Below are 22828 nucleotides of genomic sequence, written 5' to 3'. Positions count from 1 at the left end.
CGCCCACACTCAGCCCCAGCCCACCGGAGAAGTCCCGGGAGGGTCGCCGGGTCCCGCTCCCGCTCCCTCTCCCACAAAAGCACGGGCCCGCCCCGCCCTCGCGGTGCCTGCTCCTCCACCCCAGGAGCCGGCGTCCCCGGCCCGACGCCCCTCGGCACCCGGGCACAGCCCGGCGGCCCCCGCCCGCCCTCCTGCCCTTTTGCGCCCTCCTCCTGGCCCCCGACTCCCGGCCGAAGTCCCTCGGGCCCCGGCCCCTCTGCGCGACGGCCCGGGACACCCCGCGCGGGGCAGGGGGAGCAGGGGGCGCAGCGCGCCGCCTCCCGCCCGCGCGGCCACTCACCTCGATCTCGAAGTCGGGCAGGCGGAACGCGGTGCGAAAGAGCGAGCAGAAGTGCGCGATGGCCGGGACCTCCCACCAGGAGCGGAGCTCGCCCAGCCCGGCCGCGCCGCCCTCCTCCGGGCACATCTCCCCGCTGCGGCACAGGCGGCGGCCCCTCGCTGCCCGCGCTCTGCCCGCCGACCTGGGACTCCCGCCGCGGCAGCGCCGCAGCCTCCGCGCGGTCCTCGGCGGGGGCGGCGGGGCGCTCCTCCCGCTGCTGCCGCCGCTCGGCGAGTGCAGGAGCCGAGGGCGGGCGCCGGGCGGGGGGCGGCGGCGCGGGGGCCCGAGCTACTGAGGCGGCTGCGGCTGCGGCTGCCCGCGGGGTCCGCGCGCTCGCCCCATCCCGCGGCTGCGGCGGCGGCCGCCCCCAGTCCCCTACAATATAATCGAGTCCCCGCCGGAGAAACAGATGGGGCTAGGGGCGGAGGGGCCGGACGCGGGGCCTGGGGGAGGGGCCGCCCACGAGGAGGGGGCGGGGCTGCCCGCGCCACAACAACAACCCCCGCCCCCGCCCCACCCCCGCCCGGACAGCTGCACCGCCAGGGAGGGGGAGGGGCGGGGCGCGCGCCCCCGGGCCCAGATCCGCAGGACCTAGGGGGCGCGGGCCGCACCCCCGAGAACTCTCACGCGGCGCCCTCCGCCCTCCAGGACTTTGGGACTGGGGAGTTGAAGCACTTTCCCAAGGGAGGACGGCCAGGAGCTCTCCCACCCCCACTTGGCCTGAGTGGTCGCGTCCTTTTAAAGGGCCCGCGGGGTGGTGCTTTCGGTCGGGCTAGAGACAGAAACGTGCACGTGTGGGAGTTCAGTTATTATTGATGCCGAGGGCAGAGCCGGAGCAGGAGCGGGCTGTCCACCCTAGAAATATGAAGCCTAGAGACGTGAAGTGCTTTCCACCTGTTTCTTAACGCTTTTATTCCAGCCGAGAACGGCGCCCAAGGAGCTCTGAAGTGGCTTTTTTCTCCGAGGGAAGAAGGCGGTGGGGCTGATTGAGCTGGAACGAAGTAGGATGGAGGCTGGAGAGCGGCGGGAAGGGTGGGGTAGGGGGAGGCACCAATCAGCAGCCAAGCGGGAAGAGCGATCCCCTACCCCAGGGAATGGACACGTGTGACCGCCCCGGAGAAGACGGGCTCGGAACCCTGCTACTGCCCGGCCGCTGAAAGAGCTGCCTGGAAGAGTGCGCACAATGTGCTTGGAAGGCGGGGGGATGGGGCAGAGGAGATCGGGAAGCCGGGAACTGTGCTCGGAGGGGAGGAGACCCCCACGCCCCGGCGGAGGGATTGAATGTGCTACGGCCGAAGGGTGTTGGGGTGTGTGCTTTAGAAATGCTAACTGCTGTAGCGCGGTGGAGTACTGTTAAATCCTAAGGAAAAAAATCACCCCAGAAACAGGCTAGAAGTTTGGAAAAACTCCATTGAATGCTCAGATATTTGTATTGGTCGTTGCACTTGCATCCTGCTGGTCTCAGAGGGCCGCCTCTGAGTTCGATGGTCCACCTTTCAGATAGGAAACACTGCTCCTGGCGCGTCCCCCAAATCAATCAACTATTTATTGAGTGACAGGCACAATCACAAAGTGTACAAGGGTTAAACTCAAAGATCCTCTTCTACCTTTAAGTAGTGTACAATCTGGAGATAATTTATATGATAGATTTTGGAATGGGCTGTCTGGATAATTACCCCTCCACTCTCCCTCACTTTATTATGATAATAACTTGTTGTATTTTTTAAGGCAGCATTCAGAAACATATTTTTAAATGGTTAGAGTATATTCACGTGCATCTTCTGTGAATCTAGTAATCTCAAAATACATCATCTTCTAACAAGGGTCTCCTCCGCCCCCCACCACTCTCTCCTGGCACAGATAAAAACCCCAAAGTTCTGCTCTTTCATTCCCTGGAACTATTTGATGATTTAAAGTGCATCCTCAAATTCTACCATGCTTTTTATTTAATGTTTGGCAAAAATGAGCTCACATGTGACTGCTCCCAAAAAGCCAAGCCTACATTTGTGTGTGTTGGTGAAGCACAGCTACCCCGTGAGTATTGCATTAGCAAGGGAGATGGGAGAGGGACACAGGCCACCCCGGAATTGTCACGTAACCTGAACGAGGTGCTTTCTGGACTTGCTTCTCCGTCTTTATTTCCTCACAGTTTGACTTTGCACACTTTTTCCTCTTTGTGTGTGTTGGCCGGGCGCGGTGGCTTACGCCTGTAATCCCAGCACTTTGGGAGGCCGAGGCGGGTGGTTCACCTTAGGTCAGGAGTTCGAGACCAGCCTGGCCAACATTGTGAAACCTCGTCTCTACTAAAAATACATAAAATTAGATGGGTGTGGTGGCAGGCGCCCGTAGTCCCAGCTACTCGGGAGGCTGAGGCAGGAGAATCGCTTGAACTCGGGAGGCAGAGATTGCAATGAGCCGAGATCTCGCCATTGCACTCCAGCCTGAGCAGTAAGAGTGAAACTCCGTCTCAAAAAATAAAAATTAAAAAAAAAAGTGTTACTGCGTTTCCCTGCCTTTATCTTTTGTCATCGTTTAAGCTTCTTCCCTCGCCTCTCAGTTGTCACCACTAGCCAGCCTAGTAATGTTAGTGCCTAGGATATTAATGACACCAGGAAGCAGAGGGATGAGATGATTTGGCTACCTTTTAGTACAGTAGTGTGTTTAATGTCGTTTACAAACACCACCCCAGCCCCAATTTAAAGGCTGAGCCATTGTCTTCCTGCCTCCTCCGCCCATTGCCAAGCCCCGGAAATCAACAAGACTGTCCGGGAACGGCACGCGCCCCCTGGTGCTGCTCAGAGATCCGCCCTGTCTCTCAGGGCTCCTCCTCCCTTCTGCTGCCCTTTCCTTCTGAGGGTCTTCTCTGTTCTGTGGCCCAGCACACCAACTTTAGACCCATTTCCTCCCACCATTCTCTAACTCTGTTTGTCTCTACAGTTTTTTCCCTAGTTCCTCCACCTACCCTGCTACTCTGGCCTCAACTACCCTCTGGAACGGATTCTGGCCCCAGGAGCTGAGGGGTCTCAAGTGTCTTGGAATCAACAGTAAATCTCAATCTTGAGTTCCCTGAGTTTGGGCTCCAACCAGAGCTTTTCCATTTGGACCTTCTCTGGCCCTGTTAGGATTGATACCCTGAATCTTTGACCCTGCTTTGAACATCTGTGCCACGCCTCCCCTTGGACTTAACTGCCTCGGATCTATTTTCTGGACTAACTTCCAGCCTAACCTCCTAGAATCTAGATTAATGACCCCCTACCAATAGGCTGGCCACTCACCCTTCTTCCCTTCTCCCTTTGATTCGGAGTGCTATTGTACTTCTCCAGCCTGACCCATTCTTTCACCCTCGAAACACTAGTTGAATCATCTTCCTTAAAAACACACAGTTTGCCGGGGCGGTAGGTGACGCCTGTAATCTCAGCACTTTGGGAGGCCGAGGCAGGCGGATCACGAGGTAAAGAGATCGAGACCATCCTAGCCAACATGGTGAAACTCCATCTCTGCTAAAAATACAAAAAATTAGCTGGGCGTGGTGGCACGCCCCTGTACTCCCAGCTACTCGGAGGCTGAGGCAGGATGATTGGTTGAACCTGGGAGGCAGAGGTTGCAGTGAGCGGAGATCGTGCCACTGTACTCCAGCCTAGCGACAGAGTGAGACTCAATCTCAAAAAAAGAAAAAAGAAAAAACACAGCTCATATTTTCTTTCCCCTTCTCATTCGTGCTGTTTTCTGTTTGTGAGCCAGTGCCATTAACTTCAGATAGTATTAAAAGTAGCAAGAAGTAATTCTTTCATATTCTCTGACCCTGAGTTCCATAATCCTCTTTGAATCAAATGTTTTCTATTTAAAAATCCCACAATAATTCGTTTGGTTTTTCTGTTTTGCTTATTCATTAATATTGCAAAAATATTTATGTTTCCCATTGCAAAATATGAAGTAATGTTAGCTATGTTGGGATTTATATAGGTTCCTGGAGGATAATCTGGGAAATGAACCACCCTTTTTTTTTTTTTACATATGGGGTCTCCCTTTGTTATCCAGGCTGCAGTGGAGTGGTGCAGTCATAGCTCCCTGCCACCTTACTGAGCAATCCTCCTGCCTCAGCTTCCCAGATAGCTGGCACTACAGGCCAGGCTAACCACATTTTTTTGTTTGTTTTTGTTTGTTTGTTTTTCCGAGACAGTCTTGATCTGTCACCCAGGCTGGAGTACAGTGGTGCCATCTTGGCTCACTGCAAGCTCCGCCTCCCCAGTTCACACCATTTTCCTGCCTCAGCCTCCCGAGTAGCTGGGTGTACAGGCACCCACCACCACGCCTGGCTAATTTTTTTTGTATTTTTAGTAGAGACGGGGTTTCACCGTGTTAGCCAGGCTGGTCTCGATCTCCTGACCTCGTGATCCGCCCACCTTGGCCTCCCAAAGTACTAGGATTACAGGGGTGAGCCACTGAGTCTGGCCTAACCACCTTTTTTATGACATTGTTTCTTTGGGAAATACACTGTTATTTCCAAAGGATTAATTTAAAAATATGTGCTCTGCTTTATTATTACTGAACCTTGGAAGAGATGAACAAAGGAAAGTGTGGCTTCTTCATAACCATCGTTAACCAGGACAAGCATCCAGATCTTTTTCTTTTTCCTTTTTTTTAGACGGAGTTTCACTCTTGTTGCCCAGGCTGGAGTGCAGTGGCATGATCTTGGCTCACTGCAACCTCCGCCTCCTGGGTTCAAGCAATTCTCCTGCCTCAGCCTCCCGAGTAGCTAGGTTTACAGGCACGCACCACCATGCCTGGCTAGTTTTGTATTTTTAATAGAGATAGGGTTTCTTCATGTTGGTCAGGTTGGTCTCAAACTCCCGACCTCAGGTGATCCACCTGCCTCAGCCTCCCAGAGTGCTGGGATTACAGGCGTGAGCCACTGCGCCCAGCCAAGCATCCAAATCTAACTGTTCAGCCAGTTTTCTCTCTTTGGAATCATGCTACTTCTCTCTTCTTCTTCTCCTTATTTTTTGTTTTTTTGTTTGTTTGTTTTGTTTTTTGTTTTTTGAGACGGAATCTCCCTCTGTTGCCGAGGCTGGAGTGCAGTGGTGTGATCTCAGCTCACTGCAACCTCTGCCTTCTGCGTTCAGGTGATTCTTCTGTCTCAGCCTACAGGTGCGTGGCACCACTCCCAGCTAATTTTTGTATTTTTAGTAGAGATGGGGTTTCACCATATTGGCCAGGCTGGTCTGGAACTCCGAACCTTGTGATCCACCCACCTCGGCCTCCCAAAGTGCTGGGATCACAGCACTTTGTAATCCCAAAGTGAGCAGGGTTACAAGGCGTGAGCCACTGTGCCCTGCCTCTCTCTTCTATTTAAATTGCCCTTTCTCTACCTTTGTTTGCCAACCTGACCTGGATACTTCTTGTTTCAGTGCCAGAATCAAATTGGACCAGGAGAGTGTAGTATAAACATTATGTTAGCACTTTAGTCAACTGTGTATAACTAAGCCCAAGTATGGCACAAATTCTTTTTTTTTTTTTTTTTTTTTTTTTTGAGACAGAGTCTTGCTCTGTCGTCCAGGCTAGAGAGCAGTGGCGTGATCTCAGCTCACTGCAAGCTCCGCCTCCCAGGTTCATGCCATTCTCCTGCCTCAGCCTCCGGAGTAGCTGGGACTACAGGCGCCTGCCACCACACCCAGCTAATTTTTTGTATTTTTAGTAGAGACGGGGTTTCACCGTGTTAGCCAGGATGATCTAGATCTTCTGACCTCGTGATCTGCCCGCCTCGGCCTCCCAAAGTGCTGGGATTACAGGTATGAGCCACTGCGCCCGGGAGTATGGCACAAATTCTTGACACCCCTTCATGAACAGCTCAGCTTTTCTCATTAAGGAGCTGCATTCCATAACTCCCTATTCCCAAAGAGGGCTATACACCAAGCTAATTTAAAATTTTTAGAAATTAGGCTGGGCATAGTGGTTCACACCTGTAATCCCAACACTTTGAGAGGCTGCAGTGGGTGAATCACTTGAACCCAGGAGTTCAAGGCCAGTCTGAGCAACATGGCAAAACTTCATCTTTTCAAAAAATACAAAATTTAGCCAGGCATGTTGGTACACTCTGTAGTCCCAGTTACTCCAGATGCTGAGGTGGGAGGATTGCTTGAACCCAAGAGGTGAAGGTTGGAGGGAGCTGAGATCATGCTACTGTACTCCAGCCTGAGCAACAGAGCAAGACCCTGCCTCAAAAATAAATAGGCCAGGTGTGGTGGCTCATGCCTGTAATTCCAGCATTTTGGGAGGCCAAGGCAGGCAGATCACCTGAGATCAGGAGTTCGAGCCCAGCCTGGCCAACATAGTGAAACCCTGTCTCTGCTTAAAATACAAAAATTGGCCTGGCACGGTGGCTCACGCCTGTAATTCCACCACTTTGGGAGGCCAAGGCAGGCGGATCATAAGGTCAGGAGTTTGAGACCAGCCTGGTCTCGATATGGTGAATGTCCGTGTCTACTAAAAATACAAAAAAATTAGCTGGGCATGGTGGTGGGCACCTGTAGTCCCAGCTACTCAGGAGGCTGAGGCAGAATTGCTTGAACCCAGGAGGCGGAGGTTGCAGTGAGCTGTGATCGCGCCACTGCACTCCAGCCTGGCGAAAGCAAGACCCCAACTCAAAAAAAAAAAAAAAAAATTAGCCAGGTGTGGTAGGGTGCACCTGTAGTCCCAGCTACTCGGTAAGTCAAGGCAGAAGAATCGCTTGAACCCTGGAGGCAGAGGTCGCAGTGAGCTAAGATGGTGTTGCTGCACTCTAGCCTAGGCAACAGAGCAAGACTCTGTCTCAAAAAAACAAAAAAAAAAAAAAAAGAAGAAGAAGGAAATGGCTAAAATAGTGGGATGCAAAGGACGTGACACAGGATGGAGACCAGGGTTATCAAAAGGAAATGGAAGGTAAGAGGCATCTAAAGGAAGAAACAACAATTCTTGGACGTATTCTTTTTTTTTTTTTGAGACAGAGTCTTGCTCTGTCGCCCAGGCTAGAGTGCAGTGGCACAATCTCGGCTCACTGCAACCTCTGCCTCCCAGGTTCAAGCAATTTTCCTGCCTCAGCCTCCCGAGTAGCTGGGATTACAGGCACCCACTGCTGTGCCCAGCTAATTTTTGTATTTTTCATAGAGATGGGGTTTCACCATCTTAGCCAGGCTGGTCTTGAACTCCTGAACTCATGATCCACCCCTGTTGGCCTCCCAAAGTACTGGGATTACAGGCGTGAGCCACCGAGCCCAGCCAGATATATTCTTAAATCCAGTCTATCTAAAATATTATTATTTCAACATGTAATCAACACACAAAAAAAATGAACTAAAAAATTATTTTTTCATGCCAAGTCTTTGAAATCTGGTGTGTACTATATTGTATATTTACAGGACATCTCGGTTGGGACTAGTTACATTTTGCAGTTCAATTCACCACTGTGGTTAGTGGCTACTGTATTGGGCAGTGCTGGTCTATAGTAACCTAAATAATCAGTACTCACTTGGCCCCTCTAAATTATTGATTCTTGGGGCTGGACATGGTGGCTCATGCCTGTAATCCCAGCACTTTCGGAGGCCAAGGCAGGTGGATCACCTGAGGTGGGGAGTTTGAGACCAGCCTGGCCAACATGGTGAAACCCCATCTTTACTAAAAATACAAAAATTAGCCGGGCGTGGTGGCGGTGCGCCTGTAATCCCAGCTACTTGGGAGGCTGAGGCACGATAATTGCTTGAACTCTGGAGACAGAGGTTGCAGTGAGCTGAGATTGTGCCACTGCACTCCAGCCTGGGCGACAGAGAGGGACTCTGTCACTAAAAAATAAATAAATAAAATAAATTATCAGTTATTGGCTTTTAAAGACTCCAGGCGAGGATTCCCTAACCACTATGGCCTACTGCAGTGTCTCCCAACTCACCCCTTCCACCTCTTTCTCTAACTAAATCACAGCTCTTCCACTGAGAAGAGCCTATAGGGCTGCTATGCTTCTGTTTTCTCTCTGCCCTCTTAGAGCAGTCTACAAATAATTGATCCTAATAAATGCTTGTGGAATAGATGTGTAGTACATTACTAATCTTTAGCATTCACAGAAAACACTAGTCACTCTCTCTCTCTCTTTTTTTTTTTTTTTAATTTGAGATAGAGTCTTGCTCTTTTGCCCAGGCTGGAGTGAAGTGGCTCAATCTCGGCTCACTGCAACCTCCCCCCAGCCCCCAGGTTCAAGTGATTCTCCTGCCTCAGCCTCCCGAGTAGCTAGAATTACGGGTGCCCGCCACCATGCCCGGCTAATTTTTATATTTTTAGCAGATTATACTTTGTAAAGTGTCAACACCCTTGCTATTACTATGTAACCTAGGTTGTTTTTTTTTTGGGTGGGGGGTGTTGTTTGTTTTTTGTTTTGTTTGAGATGGACTCTCACTCTGTCGTCCAGGCTGGAGTGCAATGGTGCACTGCAACCTCCGCCTCCAGGGTTCAAACAGTTCTCCTGCCTCAGCCTCCTGAGTAGCTGAGATTACAGGTGTCCGCCACCAGCCCGGCTAATTTTTGTATTTTTAGCAGAGATGGGGTTTTGCCATGTTGGCCAGGCTGGTCTCAAAATCCTGACCTCAATGATATGCCCACCTCGGCCTCCCAAAATGCTGGGATTATAGACGTGAGCCACTGCACCTGGCCTGTTCTTTTGTTTTGTTTTGCTTTGTTTTGTTTTGCTTTGTTTGAGACAGGGTCTCCCTCTGGCACCGAGGCTGGAGAGCAGGGGCACAATCTCAGCTCGCTGCAACCTCCACCTCGTGGGCTCAAGTGATCCTCTCACCTCAGCCTGCCAAGTAGCTGGGACCACATGCACACACCACCATGCCTGGCTAATTTTTTTATTTTTTGTAGAGATGGGGTTTCACCACGTTGCCCAGACTCGTCTTGAATTCCTGGGCTAAAGCAATCTACCCACCTCAGCCTCCCAAAGTGCTGGGATTATAGGCATGAGCCACTGTACCTAGCCTAGTGGGTTTTTTGTTTGTTTGTTTGTTTTTTGAGACAGGGTCTCACTTTATTGCCCAGGCTGGAGTGCAATGGCAGATCTTGGCTCATGGCAACCTCCACCTCCTGGGTTCAAGTGATTCTTCTGCCTCAGCCTCCCACATAGCTGGGATTACAGGCACATGTCACCATGCTTGGACTAATTTTTTTTTTTTTTTCGAGATGGTGTCTAGCTTTGTTGCCCAGGCTGGAGTGCAATGGCACAATCTTGGTTCACTGCAACCTCTGCCTTCCAGGTTAAAGCGATTCTCCTGTCTTAGCCTCCTGAGTAGCTGGGATTACGAGCCACCATGCTTGGCTAAATTTTTGTATTTTTAGTAGATACGGGGTTTCACCATATTGGTCAGGCTGGTCTCGAACTCCTGACCTGAACTGATCTGCCGGCCTCGGCCTCTCAAAGTGCTGGGATTATAGGCGTGAGCCACTTCACCCGGCCTAGTGTTTTGTTTTGTTTGTTTTTCAAATGGTGTCTCACGATGTTGTACAAGCTGGAGTACAGTGGTTATTCAGAGAAGCAATCATAGCTTGCTGTGTCCTTGAATTCCTCAGGCACAAGGGATCCTCCGGTAACAGCATCCCAAGTAGATGGGACTGCAGACGTGCCACTGCACCCAGCTCTGCGTAACTAATCACCGCATTTTAAGATTATGTTTAAGCCTTTCATGTATACTTGATTTTCTATTTCCACTTAGTTTCTCCACTTTTCAGTGATTTCCATAATCCTTTTTGGGATTGTTTCCTGATCCTGATTTTTCCCTTGTATTGTTATCAGGCTTTTGGTTTCTATTTTCATATCACCAAGTTCCACATACCTCTTCATTTCACATGGCGTCAAGCTAAGTACTATATAAGTGAAACCACACAGGCATTTGTTCATCCTTTTTCCTTTAAGGCCAACAGCACTGCCCTGGCATCTAGGGCAAACATGGGCTGTAAAGGAACAAAGGGTAAGTCATAAGGAATTCAACAAAATTTTCCTTTATCGTGTCACAGATGCTATCTGAGCTCATCTTCAGGTCTCCTTCCTGTTGCACAGCCTCCCAGCTTCTGTCCCGCTCTCCCTCCAAGCTGCCATGGACCCTGTGGTTCTTACACTCTATTACTTCCCCTTCCATGGGAGGTTTGTCAGCGTTGAATGTTCTGCGAAGCAAGTTTGAAAAGTGATTCACTGCGGGGAGGTTCCAAAAAGATTGACAGGCCACCAGCTGGGAAAGAAGATAACAGAGACTACTGGAGAGAGAAAATGGCAGAAAGTTTTTTGTTTTTTGTTTTTTTTAAAAAAGCATGTTGGGAAAAGTAGCCAGTCACTATAAGAATTCACCATGGATGGGACATGGTGGCTCACGCCTGTAATCCCAGCACTTTGGGAGGCCGAGGCAGGTGGATCCCTTGAGTCCAGGAGTTCAAGACCAGCCTGGCCAACATGGTGAAACCCAGTCTCTGCTAAAAATACGAAAATTTGCCGGGCATGGTGCTGCGTGCCTCCCAGCTATGCAGGAGGCTGAGGTGGGAGGATCACCTGAGCCTAGGAGGCCAAGGCTACAGTGAGCCATGATTACCGCGCTGCACTCTAGCCTAGGGACAGAGCCAGACCCTATCTAAAAAAAAAAAAAGAAAAGAAAAAAAAAAAGATGGCTCCCACCTGTAATCCTAGCACACACTTTGGGAGGCCTAGGCAGGTAGATCCCTTGGGCTCAGGAGTTCATGACCAGCCTGGCCAACATGGGGAGACCCCATCTAAAAAAAAAAAAAGAAAAGAAAGAAGGAAAAACAAAAAGAAAAAAGAAAAGATCATTCACTGCGAATAGAGAATCTGTCAGAAATTATTTGGCTAATCACACTGTGCTCTGTATCAATGTCCTCCCATTTCTAGAAATTTCTATAAGCATTTTTCCAGTTAATTACCTTTCCTAAAGCCCAGGTTGAAGTGGAAACATGCCTAACGTACTGTGGCTCTTCTTTCTACCTGGCCACAGCACTCTCAGCACTCCTTAGAACAGAGACTTTCATTACTGTGGATTTGTGGGGCTTGCAAGCCTCAACGTCCTTCCCTGGTGCTTTAGTAACAGCTGCAAGGCTGCCTGAGACCAAGCCTATGTGAGCAGCTCTCTTTATTTTGGCCCTTAAGATTGGTAATTTGTTATTGCCGTGAAACCCAAGTGTCAAGCTTGAAAGCCTCCTGACCCTGGTTGAGAAAGAAGTTCAGCCCGGAGAAAGGAGGCTGCTGCTTTCTGGAGTATTGCTTCTGTGCTCTGGCTCAAGCTAGCCTGCATCAGAGCTGGGGGCTGTATCCTAACAAATATGTTTTCACAGCCGGGCGCAGTGGCTCATGCCTGTAATCTCAGCACTTTGGGAGGCCGAGAACAACGGATCACCTGAGGTTGGGAGTTGGAGACCAGCCTGACCAACATGGAGAAAACCTGTCTCTGCTAAAAATACAAAATTAGCCGGGCGTGGTGGTGCATGCCTGTAATCCCAGCTACTCCGGAGTCTGAGGCAGGAGAATCGCTTGAACCCAGGAGGCGGAGGTTGTGGTGAGCCGAGATGGCACCATTGCACTCCAGCATGGGGAACAAGAGTGAAAACCTGTCTCAAAAAAAAAAAACAAAAAACAAAAAACTAAAAAACAAAAACAAAAAACAAATATGTTCTCACACTACACGCAGCCATGGAGGAAATTAGTACAAATGTTAGTTCACTCAGTACCCAGTGGTGGGAATAAAATGGGGCTGAGGGAGTCCTTTCTACCGTGGGCATCCACTTTGATTCAGGACCAAAGTCCTCACCAGATTTTATGTCCTGCTGAAGGGCTTTTGTTCAATTCTATTCTAAAAACTCTAAGAATCAGCTATCTTGCTGCTCCTGGGTTGCTTAGTCCCTGTTCATGCTGCTCTGTTCCAGAATTCCTCTTTGAATTCCTGGAGTGTCCAGCTCTGGCCTATCTCATTGTGGCATCTTCCCTTGTGCTTGACACCAGGTCAAACAGCTTTGTAGCATCTCAATTCTCAGTGCCATTCAGAAGGTGGTGAATCTTAATGCGTTCTTCCTTAATCTCTTTTCAAAGGGGCTACAATCCAAATTTCTCTTTCTTTTTAATTATTTTAGGTCCTTGTGTCATTCCTTTGGCCTCCAACCATCCCTACTCAGTTTAAAGGTTGCATTATTTTGGTTGACAAAGTGCCCAGGGTTGTACACATCTGGACTCAAACTCTTTAGCTGGGCCTGAGTTATTTCTTCAGTTCATTTCATTCAACATGGAAATACACATTTGGGTAGAAAATTGAGTCTCTGGTCTCAGGGAGTTTTTAATGCAATTGGTAAAATAGTAAGATTGTCTGTGTAGTATAGACTATAAGTATACTACATAGTGTTAAAGTTATAAACTGTTAGAAATAATCTAGTCAATTGCTCCTTTTAGAGGAACTCAAAGAAGAAAATTTTTAGTGTGAGCTAGAATGTTTGGGAAACGCTTCATGAGGAAGATGGGGCTTGAATTGGTGAGAAACACAGTTAGCTATCTTTATCCAGGATTTAAAAACTTCAATAAAATTGTAGGCTGAGTGCAGTGCAGTGGCTCATGCCTATAATCCCAGCACTTTGGGAGGCCGAGGCGGGCGGATCACGAGGTCAGGAGTTCGAGACCACCCTGGCCAATATGGTGAAATCCTGTCTCTACTAAAAATACGAAAAATAGCTGGGCGTGGTGTTGGGTGCCTGTAATCCCAGCTACTTGGGAGGCTGAGGCAGGAGAATCGTTTGAACCCAAGAGGCAGAGGTTGCAGTGAGCACAGATCACACCATTGAGACTCCATCTCAAAAATAAATAAATAAATAAATAAAGATTTTATTAAATTCAAAAGCAATTGGTTTAGAAATAATTTTTAAACTTAAAGTGATATTTAGGCTGGGTGCAGTGGCTCACGCCTGTAATCCCAGAACTTTGGGAGGCTGAAGAGGGCAGATTACTTGAGGTCTCAAGTTTGAGACCAGCCTGGTCAATATGGTGAAACCCTGTCTCTACTAAAAATACAAAAATTAGCTGGGCATGGTGGCATGTGCTTGTAATCCCAGCTACTTGGGAGGCTGAGGCAGGAGAATTGCTTGAACCCGGAAGGTGGAGGTTGCAGTGAGCCAAGACTGTGCCACTGCACTCCAGCCTGAGCAACAGAGCGAGACTCCATCTCAGAAAAATAATAAAAATAATGAAGTGATATGTAGTAGAGAAGGCAATATAGTGAAAAGGCAAGAGCAGTCTTGTAGGATTCATTCAAAAGATCTGGCATTCTAGGCTCGCTGTGGTGGCTCATGCCTGTAATCCCAGCACTTTGGGAGACCAAGGTGAAAGGATCACTTGGGGCCAGGAGTTCAAGACCAGCCTGTCCAACATGGCAAAACCCCATCTCTACTAAAAGTACAAAAAAATTAACTGGGCATGGTGGCACATGTCTGTAGTCCCAGCTACTCGGGAAGCTGAGGCATGAGAATCATTTGAACCCAGGAGGTGGAGGTTGCAGTGAACCAAGATCATGCCACTGCACTCCTCCAGCCTGATCAACGGAGTGAGAGTCTGTCTCAAAAAACAAACGAAAAATCTGCGGGCCGGGCGCAGTGGCTCTCACCTGTAATCCCAACACTTTAGGAGGCCAAGATGGGAGGATCGCTTGAGGCCAGGAGTTTGAGACCAGCATGGTCAACATAGCGAGACCCCAGCGACCCCATCTCTATCTTTACTTTTTTTATTTTTTATTTATTTTATTTTATTTTATTTTGAGATGGAGTCTTGCTCTGTTGCCCAGGCTGGAGTGTAGTGGTGCGATTTTGGCTCACTGCAACCTCCGCCTCCCGCGTTCAAGCGGTTCTCCTGCCTCAGCCTCCCAAGTAGCTGGGATTACAGGCACCTGCCACCACGCCCGGCTAATTTTTGTATTTTTAGTAGAGATGGGGTTTCACCATCTTGGCCAGGCTTGTCATGAACTCCTGACCTCATGATCCACCCACCTCGGCCTCCCAAAGTGATGGGATTACAGGCGTGAGCCACCACGCCTGGCCACTTTTTAAATTTTTTATGTTTATTTTTGGAGACAGAGTTTCACTCTTGTTGCTGGAGAGCAATGCAGTCTCGGCTCACTGCAACCTCTGCCTCCCAGGTTCAAGTGATTCTCCTGCCTCAGCCTCCCAAGTAGCTGGAATTACAGGCATGCACCACCACACTAGGCTAATTTTTGTACTATTAGTAGAGACGGGATTTCACCATCTTGACCAGGCTGGTCTCAAACTCCTGACCTCAGGTGATCCACTCCTTGGCCTCCCAAAGTCCTGAGACTATAGGCATGAGCCACTGTGTCCGGCCTATCTTTTTAAATTTTTTTTGAGATGGAGTCTCACTCTGTCGCCCAGGCTGGAGTGCAATGGCATGATTTCGGCTCACTGCATCCTCCGCCTCCCGGGTTCAAGCAATTCTCCTGCCTCAGCCTCCTGAGTAGCTGGGATTACAGGCGCCTACCACACGGCCGGCTAATTTGGCTTATTTTTGTATTTTTAGTGGAGAATTACTTGAACCCAGGAGGCAGAGGTTGCACTGAGTGGTGCCACTGCACTCTAACCTGGGCTTACAGAGTGAGACTCCGTCTCAAAACAACAAAAAAAAAGAGGAACATGGAAATTAACTTCCCTTGCTTTTAACTTAAGATGAGGAGTAAACAATTATATAGCCTAAAGCTACCTGCACCAATTACAGTAAAAACTATTTGTCTTATTTATTACAATACACAAAGTCCTAGTCTGTATAAGCTATACTCATTATTTTACCCCAAAAAGAAAAAATTTGGTCAGGCCCGGTGGCTCACGCCTGTAATCTCAGCACTTTGGGAGGCTGAGGTGGGCAGATCACTTGAGGCCAGGAGTTTGAGACCAGCCTGGCCAACATGGTGAAATCCTGTCTCTACTAAAAATACAAAAAGTAGCCGGCATGGTGGTGTGCACCTGTAATCCCAGCTACTCAGGAGGTTGAAGCAGGAGAATCATTGAACCCGGGAGGCAGAGGTTGCAGTGAGATCACACAACTGCACTCCAATGGGGGTGAGAGAGTGAGACTCTGTCTCACAAAAAATAAAAATAAAAAAAAAGAAGGAAAGAAAAAAATTTTCCTTTTTATGAATACAACTGTGGGATTGACATTGTTTTCCAATTTGATTTCCCCAATCATATTTTTCCCCATATTTTGGGGAATAATAATATGAATAATAATTTTCATATTATTCCCCCATAAATATTTACTAAACAGTTACTATGTTTTAAGCATTGTTGTAAGAGTTGAAGACCTAGAAACTCCTATGAACTTCAAATCTATTATGTGTATACTTTCATTATTTTTAAAGTTAATCAGGTTTCCCTATCACCTTCTATCTTCATTAACGACAACTGAAGCAGAGTCTGTGAGATTCTTGTCTTTGCGTGGCTGAAAAACTAAAAGGTTTTTGGACATTTAGTAGGAAGAGACCTGTTGGTGAAAAAGGAAAAGGATGGGGGGCACCCTGTGACAACTGTGGTTATTCTTGTATAGAGATGGATATGATTATGCTGTTAGGTTTCATCATGCTAAAAAACATGGCATTCCTGGTAAATCGCAGTCAGTCCAGAAGACAGCTTCTGACGTGCCCTCCTAAACCACAGAAACATTAGCTAATGTGATGACCTCTAAAAACATTCTGGCTGCGCTGGGCGCGGTGGCTCACGCCTGTAATCCCAGCACTTTGGGAGGCCGAGGTGGGCGGATCATGAGGTCAGGAGATCGAGACCATCCTGGCTAACACGGTGAAACCCCATTTCTACTAAAAATACAAAAATTTAGCCGGGCGTGGTGGCGGGCGCCTGTAGTCCCAGCTACTCGGGAGGCTGAGGCAGAAGAATGGCATGAACCCGGGAGGCAGAGCTGGCAGTGAGCCGAGATCGCGCCACTGCACTCTAGCCTGGGCGACAGAGCGAGACTCCATCTCAAAAAAAAAAAAAAAAAATTCTGGCTGCACACACCAACATGGAACACGTATACATATGTAACAAACCTGCACGTTGTGCGCTTGTACCCTGGAACTTAAAAGTATAATTAAAAAAATCAAAAAACAAAACAAAACAACAACAACAACAACAAAAATATTCTGGCTGCAGTGGCTCATGTCTATAATCTCAGCACTTTGGAAGGCCGAGGCAGGAGGATTGATTGAGCCCAGGGTTTCAAGAGCAGCCTGAGCAAAATAGTGAGACCCTGTCTCTACGGAAAAAAAAAACATAGCCAGGTGTGATAATACATGCCTGCGGTCTCAGCTACATGGGGGGCTGAGGCGGGAGGATCAGTTTAGCTTGGGAGTTCTGGGCTATAGTTCACTATGCCAACGGTATTCACACTAGGTTCAACATCAGTATGGTGACCTCCTGGGAGCAGGGAACCAGGAGGTTGCCCAACGAGGGGTGAATGGGTTCAGGTCAGAAACAGAAGAGTCAAAGGTCCTATGCTGATCAGCAATGGCATTCTGCCTGTGAATAGCCACTGCACTCTGCCTGGGCAACATAGCAAGACCTCATCTCTAAAAAGTAGTAAATAAATAAATAAAAATAAAAACACTCTGATCTAATGGCCCATCCCTGCCAGACTAAATAACAGGAGTTAGCAAGCTTCTTAATTAATGGTAGAAAAGACAAATCTCCAGAAACAATCTATTGCAAAGGTTGGGAACTGTGGAAATGTCTGTAACAGTTACAGGCCCCAAATTAGTCCCCTGGCCTTGTGAGTGCATCTCATGTGCCCATTTGAAACTCAACTGCAATCAAATTTCCTGGCTAAAGGCTGGATGGTGAAGTGTAAAAAATAGTGTCTACACCTTAAAATTCATAACAAATGGCACAGAGTAGCATTTCTTTTTTTTTTTTTTTTGAGACGGAGTCTCACTTTGTCACCCAGGCTGGAGTGCAGTGGCGTGATCTCGCCTCACTGCAACCTCTGCCCCTGGGTTCAAGCGACTCTCATTCTCAGCCTCCTGAGTAGCTGGGATTACAGGCGCACACCACCATGCCTGGCTAATTTTTGTATTTTCAGTAGAGACAGGGTTTCACCATGTTAGTCAGACTGGTCTCAAACTCTTGACCTCGTGATCCACCCGCCTCGGCCTCCCAAAGTGTTGGGATTACAGGTGTAAGCCACCAAGCCCAGCCCAGAGTAGCATTTCTTGTTGGCAGTTGGGACTGAGGCCAAAATGGAGGTGACAGAACCATCAAAGTGGGGGGAGTTCTGGGGGGATGGTCAGTGATTGGTCAACAGTGGTTGAAGAATGAAAGATTGTATATAGGCCAGGCAGTGGCTCACGCCTATGATCCCAGCACTTTGGGAAGTCGAGGTGGGTGGATCATTTGAGGTCAGGAGTTCAAGACCAGCCTGGCCAACGTGGTGAAACCACGTCTCTACTAGAAATACAAAAAATTAGCTGGGCATGGTGGCATGCGCTATAATCCCAGCTACTCGGGAGGCTGAGGCATGAGAATCATGTGAGCCCTGGAGGTGGAGGTTGCAGTGACCTGAGATCATACCACTGCGTGTGCCTGTAGTCCCAGCTACTCAGGAGGCTGAGGCAGGAGAATTGCTTGAACCCGGGAGGTGGAGGTTGCAGTGAGCCGAGATCATGCCACTGCACTCTAGCCTGGGTGACAGAGCAAGACTCCATCTCAAAAAAAAAAAAAAAAGGGGGCCGGGTGTGGTGGCTCACACCTGAATCCCAGCACTTTGGGAGGCCAAGGCGGGTGGATCATTTGAGGTCAGGAGTTCAAGACCAGCCTGGCCAATGTGGTGAAACCACATCTCTACTAGAAATACAAGAATTAGCCAGGCAGTACTTGCACGTGCCTGTAATCTCAGCTACTGGGGAGGCTGGGGCAGGAGAATCGCTTGAGCGTGGGAAGCGGAGGTTGCGGTGAGGGCATTCCAGCCTGGGCAACAGAGTGAGATGCTGTCTTAAAAAAAAAAAAAAGAAAGAAAGAAAGATTGCATATAAATGAAAAAGTGTTATTTTATTACTCTGACTTAGTACTTGCTCATTGCCTGGGTGAGTGGAAAAGGCCTGTACAACCACTAAGCGTTTCTTGCCCTCTTGTGTGGAAAAGCAAGGACTTGGTATTTCCAGGTCTCCCATCCTATTGTTTTTTTTCTTGATATACAAGAGTTCATTAACTCCAACAAATAAAAAGCAAACTTATGCTGGTTGACTGCTTGACACTGCACTGGTATCTGGAGCATTGGCATAAGCTAGCCTGTACCTGCAGGTTGTAGTCACTTAAGCATTAAGCGGGTAGCTGTTCTGGGTTGCTCTGTCTTAAGGTAACTATGGTAACTATAAAAATGATACTGTGGGATACTAGATTAATTTCTTCCTCATTGGCTTCCCAATCTAATTGACTCCGTTGACATGAAAGGGTGACTCCCAGCTGCTGGCACCCCTGTCAATCCAACCAGGATGTGAAACATCCAGCTGTGTTTTTTCAGCTCTTTCATCGTCTTCATCTGAGAGAAAGACTCTGCTTGGATTGGTAGTGATGAGCCAAGGGGAACAGCATCAGAGAGGCTGCATAGGGGTGCAAAGAGGATAAACGAGTTTCCAGATATGCTGGTGCATAATAGGGATACGTTATGAAGGAAAATTAAGTGGAAAGGAAAAAAAATGATATGCATTAACTCTTTGAAATTAAGGTGTTAGTGAGATAAAGACTCCCATTGTGCAAAGGGTGTTTAGCAAGATGGAGCCTGAGAAGAATGAAAGTCAAAAGTGCATTGTGATTTCATGGTCCAGAGATGCCTTAAGGGGCATGTGGGTCAACCTCCCACCCACTGAGGAATGCCTCCTGACATCTCTGAGGACACGTCAGCCTGCACTTGATCACTTTCCATTTACAGCATTGGGAGTCACTGCATCGGGAGGCAGACGACTCTAGTTTTGGTCAATTCTAACTATTCAAAGAATCTTCTTTTACAGTGAAGTGAAATCTGCCTTTCTGTAAATTTAATTGATGATTGAAGAGCAAGATTAAAATGTATTACTTGGCCGGATGCAGTGGCTCACGCCTGTAATCCCAACACTTTGGGAAGCCAATGTGGGTGAATCACCTGAGGTCAGGAGTTCGAGACCAGTCTGGGCAACATGGTGAAACCCCGTTCTCTACTGAAAATACAAAAAATTCGCCAGGTATGGTGGTGGGTGCCTGTAATACCAGCTACTTGGGAGGCTGAGGCAGGAGAATAGCTTGAACTTGGGAGGGGGAGGTTGCAGTGAGCCAAGATTGTGCCATTGCACTCCAGCCTGGGCAACAAGAGTGAAATTCCATCTCAAAAAAAAAAAATTAGCCAGGCTTGGTGGCAGGTACCTATAATCCCAGCTACTTGGGAGGCTGAAGCAGGAGAATTGCTTGAACCTGGGAGATGGAGGTTGCAGTGAGCTGAGATCATGCCACTGCACTCCATCCTGGGTGACAGAATGAGACTCCATCTCAAAAAAAAAAGAAGTATTACTTTCTCTTCCACGTAATAATAGCCCCTTGAAGACGCTAGTCAGTGCCACTCTAAGATTTCTCTCTTCTGCAAGTAAATACTCCCACTTCATTTATTTAATATTTATTTGTTCATTTATTCAGAGCAGGACCCAGGTGTGAATTGTTCATTATTGCATATCCAGCAACTAGAGCAGTGCTTGGTTGTAGTAAGCAGTAAATAAAACAAAACCAAAACGAAACCAGAAATCATTTATCGAAGGTCTTTTCTGTGCCACGCATGGTATCCAACTGTAGATTTAGATTTACGAAGTTCAGTAAACCAGGGTCCATGCAGTTCAGCAATTAAAGTCTAGAGAGGAAGGCAAACAAATAAATCAGAGATTAGAGATCTGCGTTTAGGCACAATATGTTATGGGGAGCACGGACAAAGAACATCCACACTAAGCTAGGACACCAGAGGACGCTTCCTGGACACGGAGATGCTTCAGTGCAGCTTGAAGGACATGTGTCCTTTGGGTGGACAAGGGGGAAGCTAAGAGGTGCAGTGGCATAAAATAGTCACGTCACTCGGAGTGTCTGGGGCAAAGCATGTTTGTTGGTTGTGGTAGAAGAATGAGGCTACAGATGTAAACAGGATTCAGGTGAGGAAAGTCCTTCCTTTAGTGCTCAGCTCAGAGTTAAAGCTTCATGCTGACACATTTGGAGAAGCCACTGAAAGAGTTTAAGCAAGAAAATGATAGAAACTGTTTACGTTTAGAACATTGGCACAATGATGGAGAATGGCTTGAAGAAGCAAAGGGAACAAATAGGTTGTAGTCAGAAAGACGAGTTAGAAAATGGACTGAAGTCACAAAGGCTGAAGTCAGTAATTCAGGCAGGAAGCAGTGAGGTCCTAACCGAAGGCAACAGCAGAGGGCATGAAGAAAAGGAGTAGTCAGGGCAATATTGTGCAGCTAGAACCTACAGGCTTTGGTGACTGATGTGTGTTCTGCTTGAGAAATACGTGTCCTAGATTACTTGTGTTGGGAATAACACTTAAAATCTTAAGGAGATTGAACACTCAAACAAAGGATTCTTAGCAAAGCAATTTTACTTTTGCGCAGAGGGGTGCTTTTCCTTGGCCGGTCACCATGAGAGCACACCCGAACAAAGGCGCACGAGAGCCTTTATTCCTGATGCCAAGTCCTGCCCCTGTACCCTTTCCCCATTGGCCGCGGTCGGGTCGCACAAGCTGAACTAATCCCGGTTGGCTAGACATTTGAACTCTTTTTAGATAAGGTGGACACGTAAGGGAGAGAGGGGAAAAGGGGAAAGGGTATCTGTAATGAGTTAGCGAGCTAGTCTTTTTTTTTTTTTTTTTTTTTTTTGAGACGGAGTCTCGCTCTGTCGCCCAGGCTGGAGTGCAGTGGCGCGATCTCGGCTCACTGCAAGCTCCGCCTCCTGGGTTCACGCCATTCTCCTGCCTCAGCCTCCTGAGTAGCTGGGACTACAGGCGCCCACCACCATGCCCGGCTAATTTTTTTGTATTTTTAGTATAGACGGGGTTTCATCGTTTTAGCCAGGATAGTCTCGATCTCCTGACCTCGTGATCCGCCCGCCTCAGCCTCCCGAGTATCTGGGACTACAGGCGCCCACCACCATGCCCGGCTAATTTTTTTGTATTTTTAGTATAGACGGGGTTTCATCGTTTTAGCCAGGATAGTCTCGATCTCCTGACCTCGTGATCCGCCCGCCTCAGCCTCCCGAGTATCTGGGACTACAGGCGCCCACCACCATGCCCGGCTAATTTTTTTGTATTTTTAGTATAGACGGGGTTTCATCGTTTTAGCCAGGATAGTCTCGATCTCCTGACCTCGTGATCCGCCCGCCTCAGCCTCCCAAAGTGCTGGGATTACAGTCGTGAGCCACCGCGCCCGGTCATCTTTTTTTTTAAATAAGGAAAGAATGTGAGCTGGTACTGATAAGCCTGGTACTGTGGCGTGTCTGGGCATGTAAGAAAGGCAGAAAGGAAAAAAAGAGAAAAAGGAAAAAGGGGTTTGAGTGTATATGAATTAAAGAATAAAGGATTGATAGGGCTATTTGAAGAGAAACCTCATCATATCCCACACTCGCGTGACTGGGGGAGGGATGACCTCACTGCCTGAAATCCAGACTATGGCTCTTCAGAGAAAGTTGAAGCAAGCAGGTATACACGTTGTAACCCTGAGGCACGATGAGCTGATGACCAGCCGGATGCACAGGACCAGCAGGGAGGTCCCAGTGGACGTGGTGCGGGAGCCAGCAGGGTGTAGCAAGCCCTTGGGGAGGCTCCCCAGGGAGGACATGGGAAGGGAGGGGGGCCAAGAACTAAGGACAGAGCTGTGGTCCTTCCCTCGTTCCTTCCTCGCATAGCATGGATTCAAGACTTTTGTTGTTGTTGTTGTTGTTGTTTTGTTGTTGAGACAGAGTCTCGCTCTGTCCCCCAGGCTGGAGTGCAGTGGCGCAATCTCGGCTCACTGCAACCTCCGCCTCCCAGGTTCAAGTGATTCTCCTGCCTCAGCCTCCCAAGTAGCTGGGACTACAGGAGCGTGCCACCACGCGCGACTAATTTCTGTATTTTTAGTAGAGACAGGGTTTCACTATGTTGGCCAGGCTGGTCTCAAACTCCTGACCTCAGGTGATCCGCCTGCCTCAGCCTTCCAAAGTGCTGGGATTACACGCATGAGCCACGGAGCCTGGCCCAAGACTTCTTTTTTTTTTTTTTTTTTGAGATGGAGTCTCGTTCTGCCACCAGGCTGGAGTGCAGTGGCGCGATTCCAAGACTTCTTAAAGTCCTGTTGAGCCTTCTCAAGGTTCTTCTTGGGATTGTACCTAACAAATAAAACAAAGCAAAAGTTATTTCACCAA

General features: G+C 48.3%; 1 protein-coding gene across 6 annotated transcripts in view; it reads right to left on the bottom strand.

Annotated features, from left to right (window-relative positions):
• LOC100991444 (chromatin remodeling regulator CECR2) overlaps window positions 1-791 on the bottom strand; it is a 192501-nt gene extending 191710 nt beyond the window's left edge. For 3 of the 6 annotated variants that reach the window (XM_055105568.2, XM_034948894.3, XM_034948893.3), the window contains exon 1: window positions 341-581. In XM_055105568.2, the coding sequence (XP_054961543.2) occupies window positions 341-466 (126 nt within the window). In that variant the 5' untranslated portion in view covers window positions 467-581. Of the gene's footprint in view, window positions 1-340 lie in introns of all 6 variants that reach the window. The other 3 variants (XM_034948891.4, XM_057300991.2, XM_034948892.3) reach the window with 3 other exon arrangements.
• Window positions 792-22828: the final 22037 nt, after the last annotated feature.

This window comes from Pan paniscus, chromosome 23 (assembly GCF_029289425.2).
Source record: "Pan paniscus chromosome 23, NHGRI_mPanPan1-v2.0_pri, whole genome shotgun sequence".
NCBI classification, from domain to species: domain Eukaryota; kingdom Metazoa; phylum Chordata; class Mammalia; order Primates; family Hominidae; genus Pan; species Pan paniscus.
Note: the sequence above shows the minus strand (reverse complement) of the source record. Positions and strands in the feature narration are given on the sequence as shown.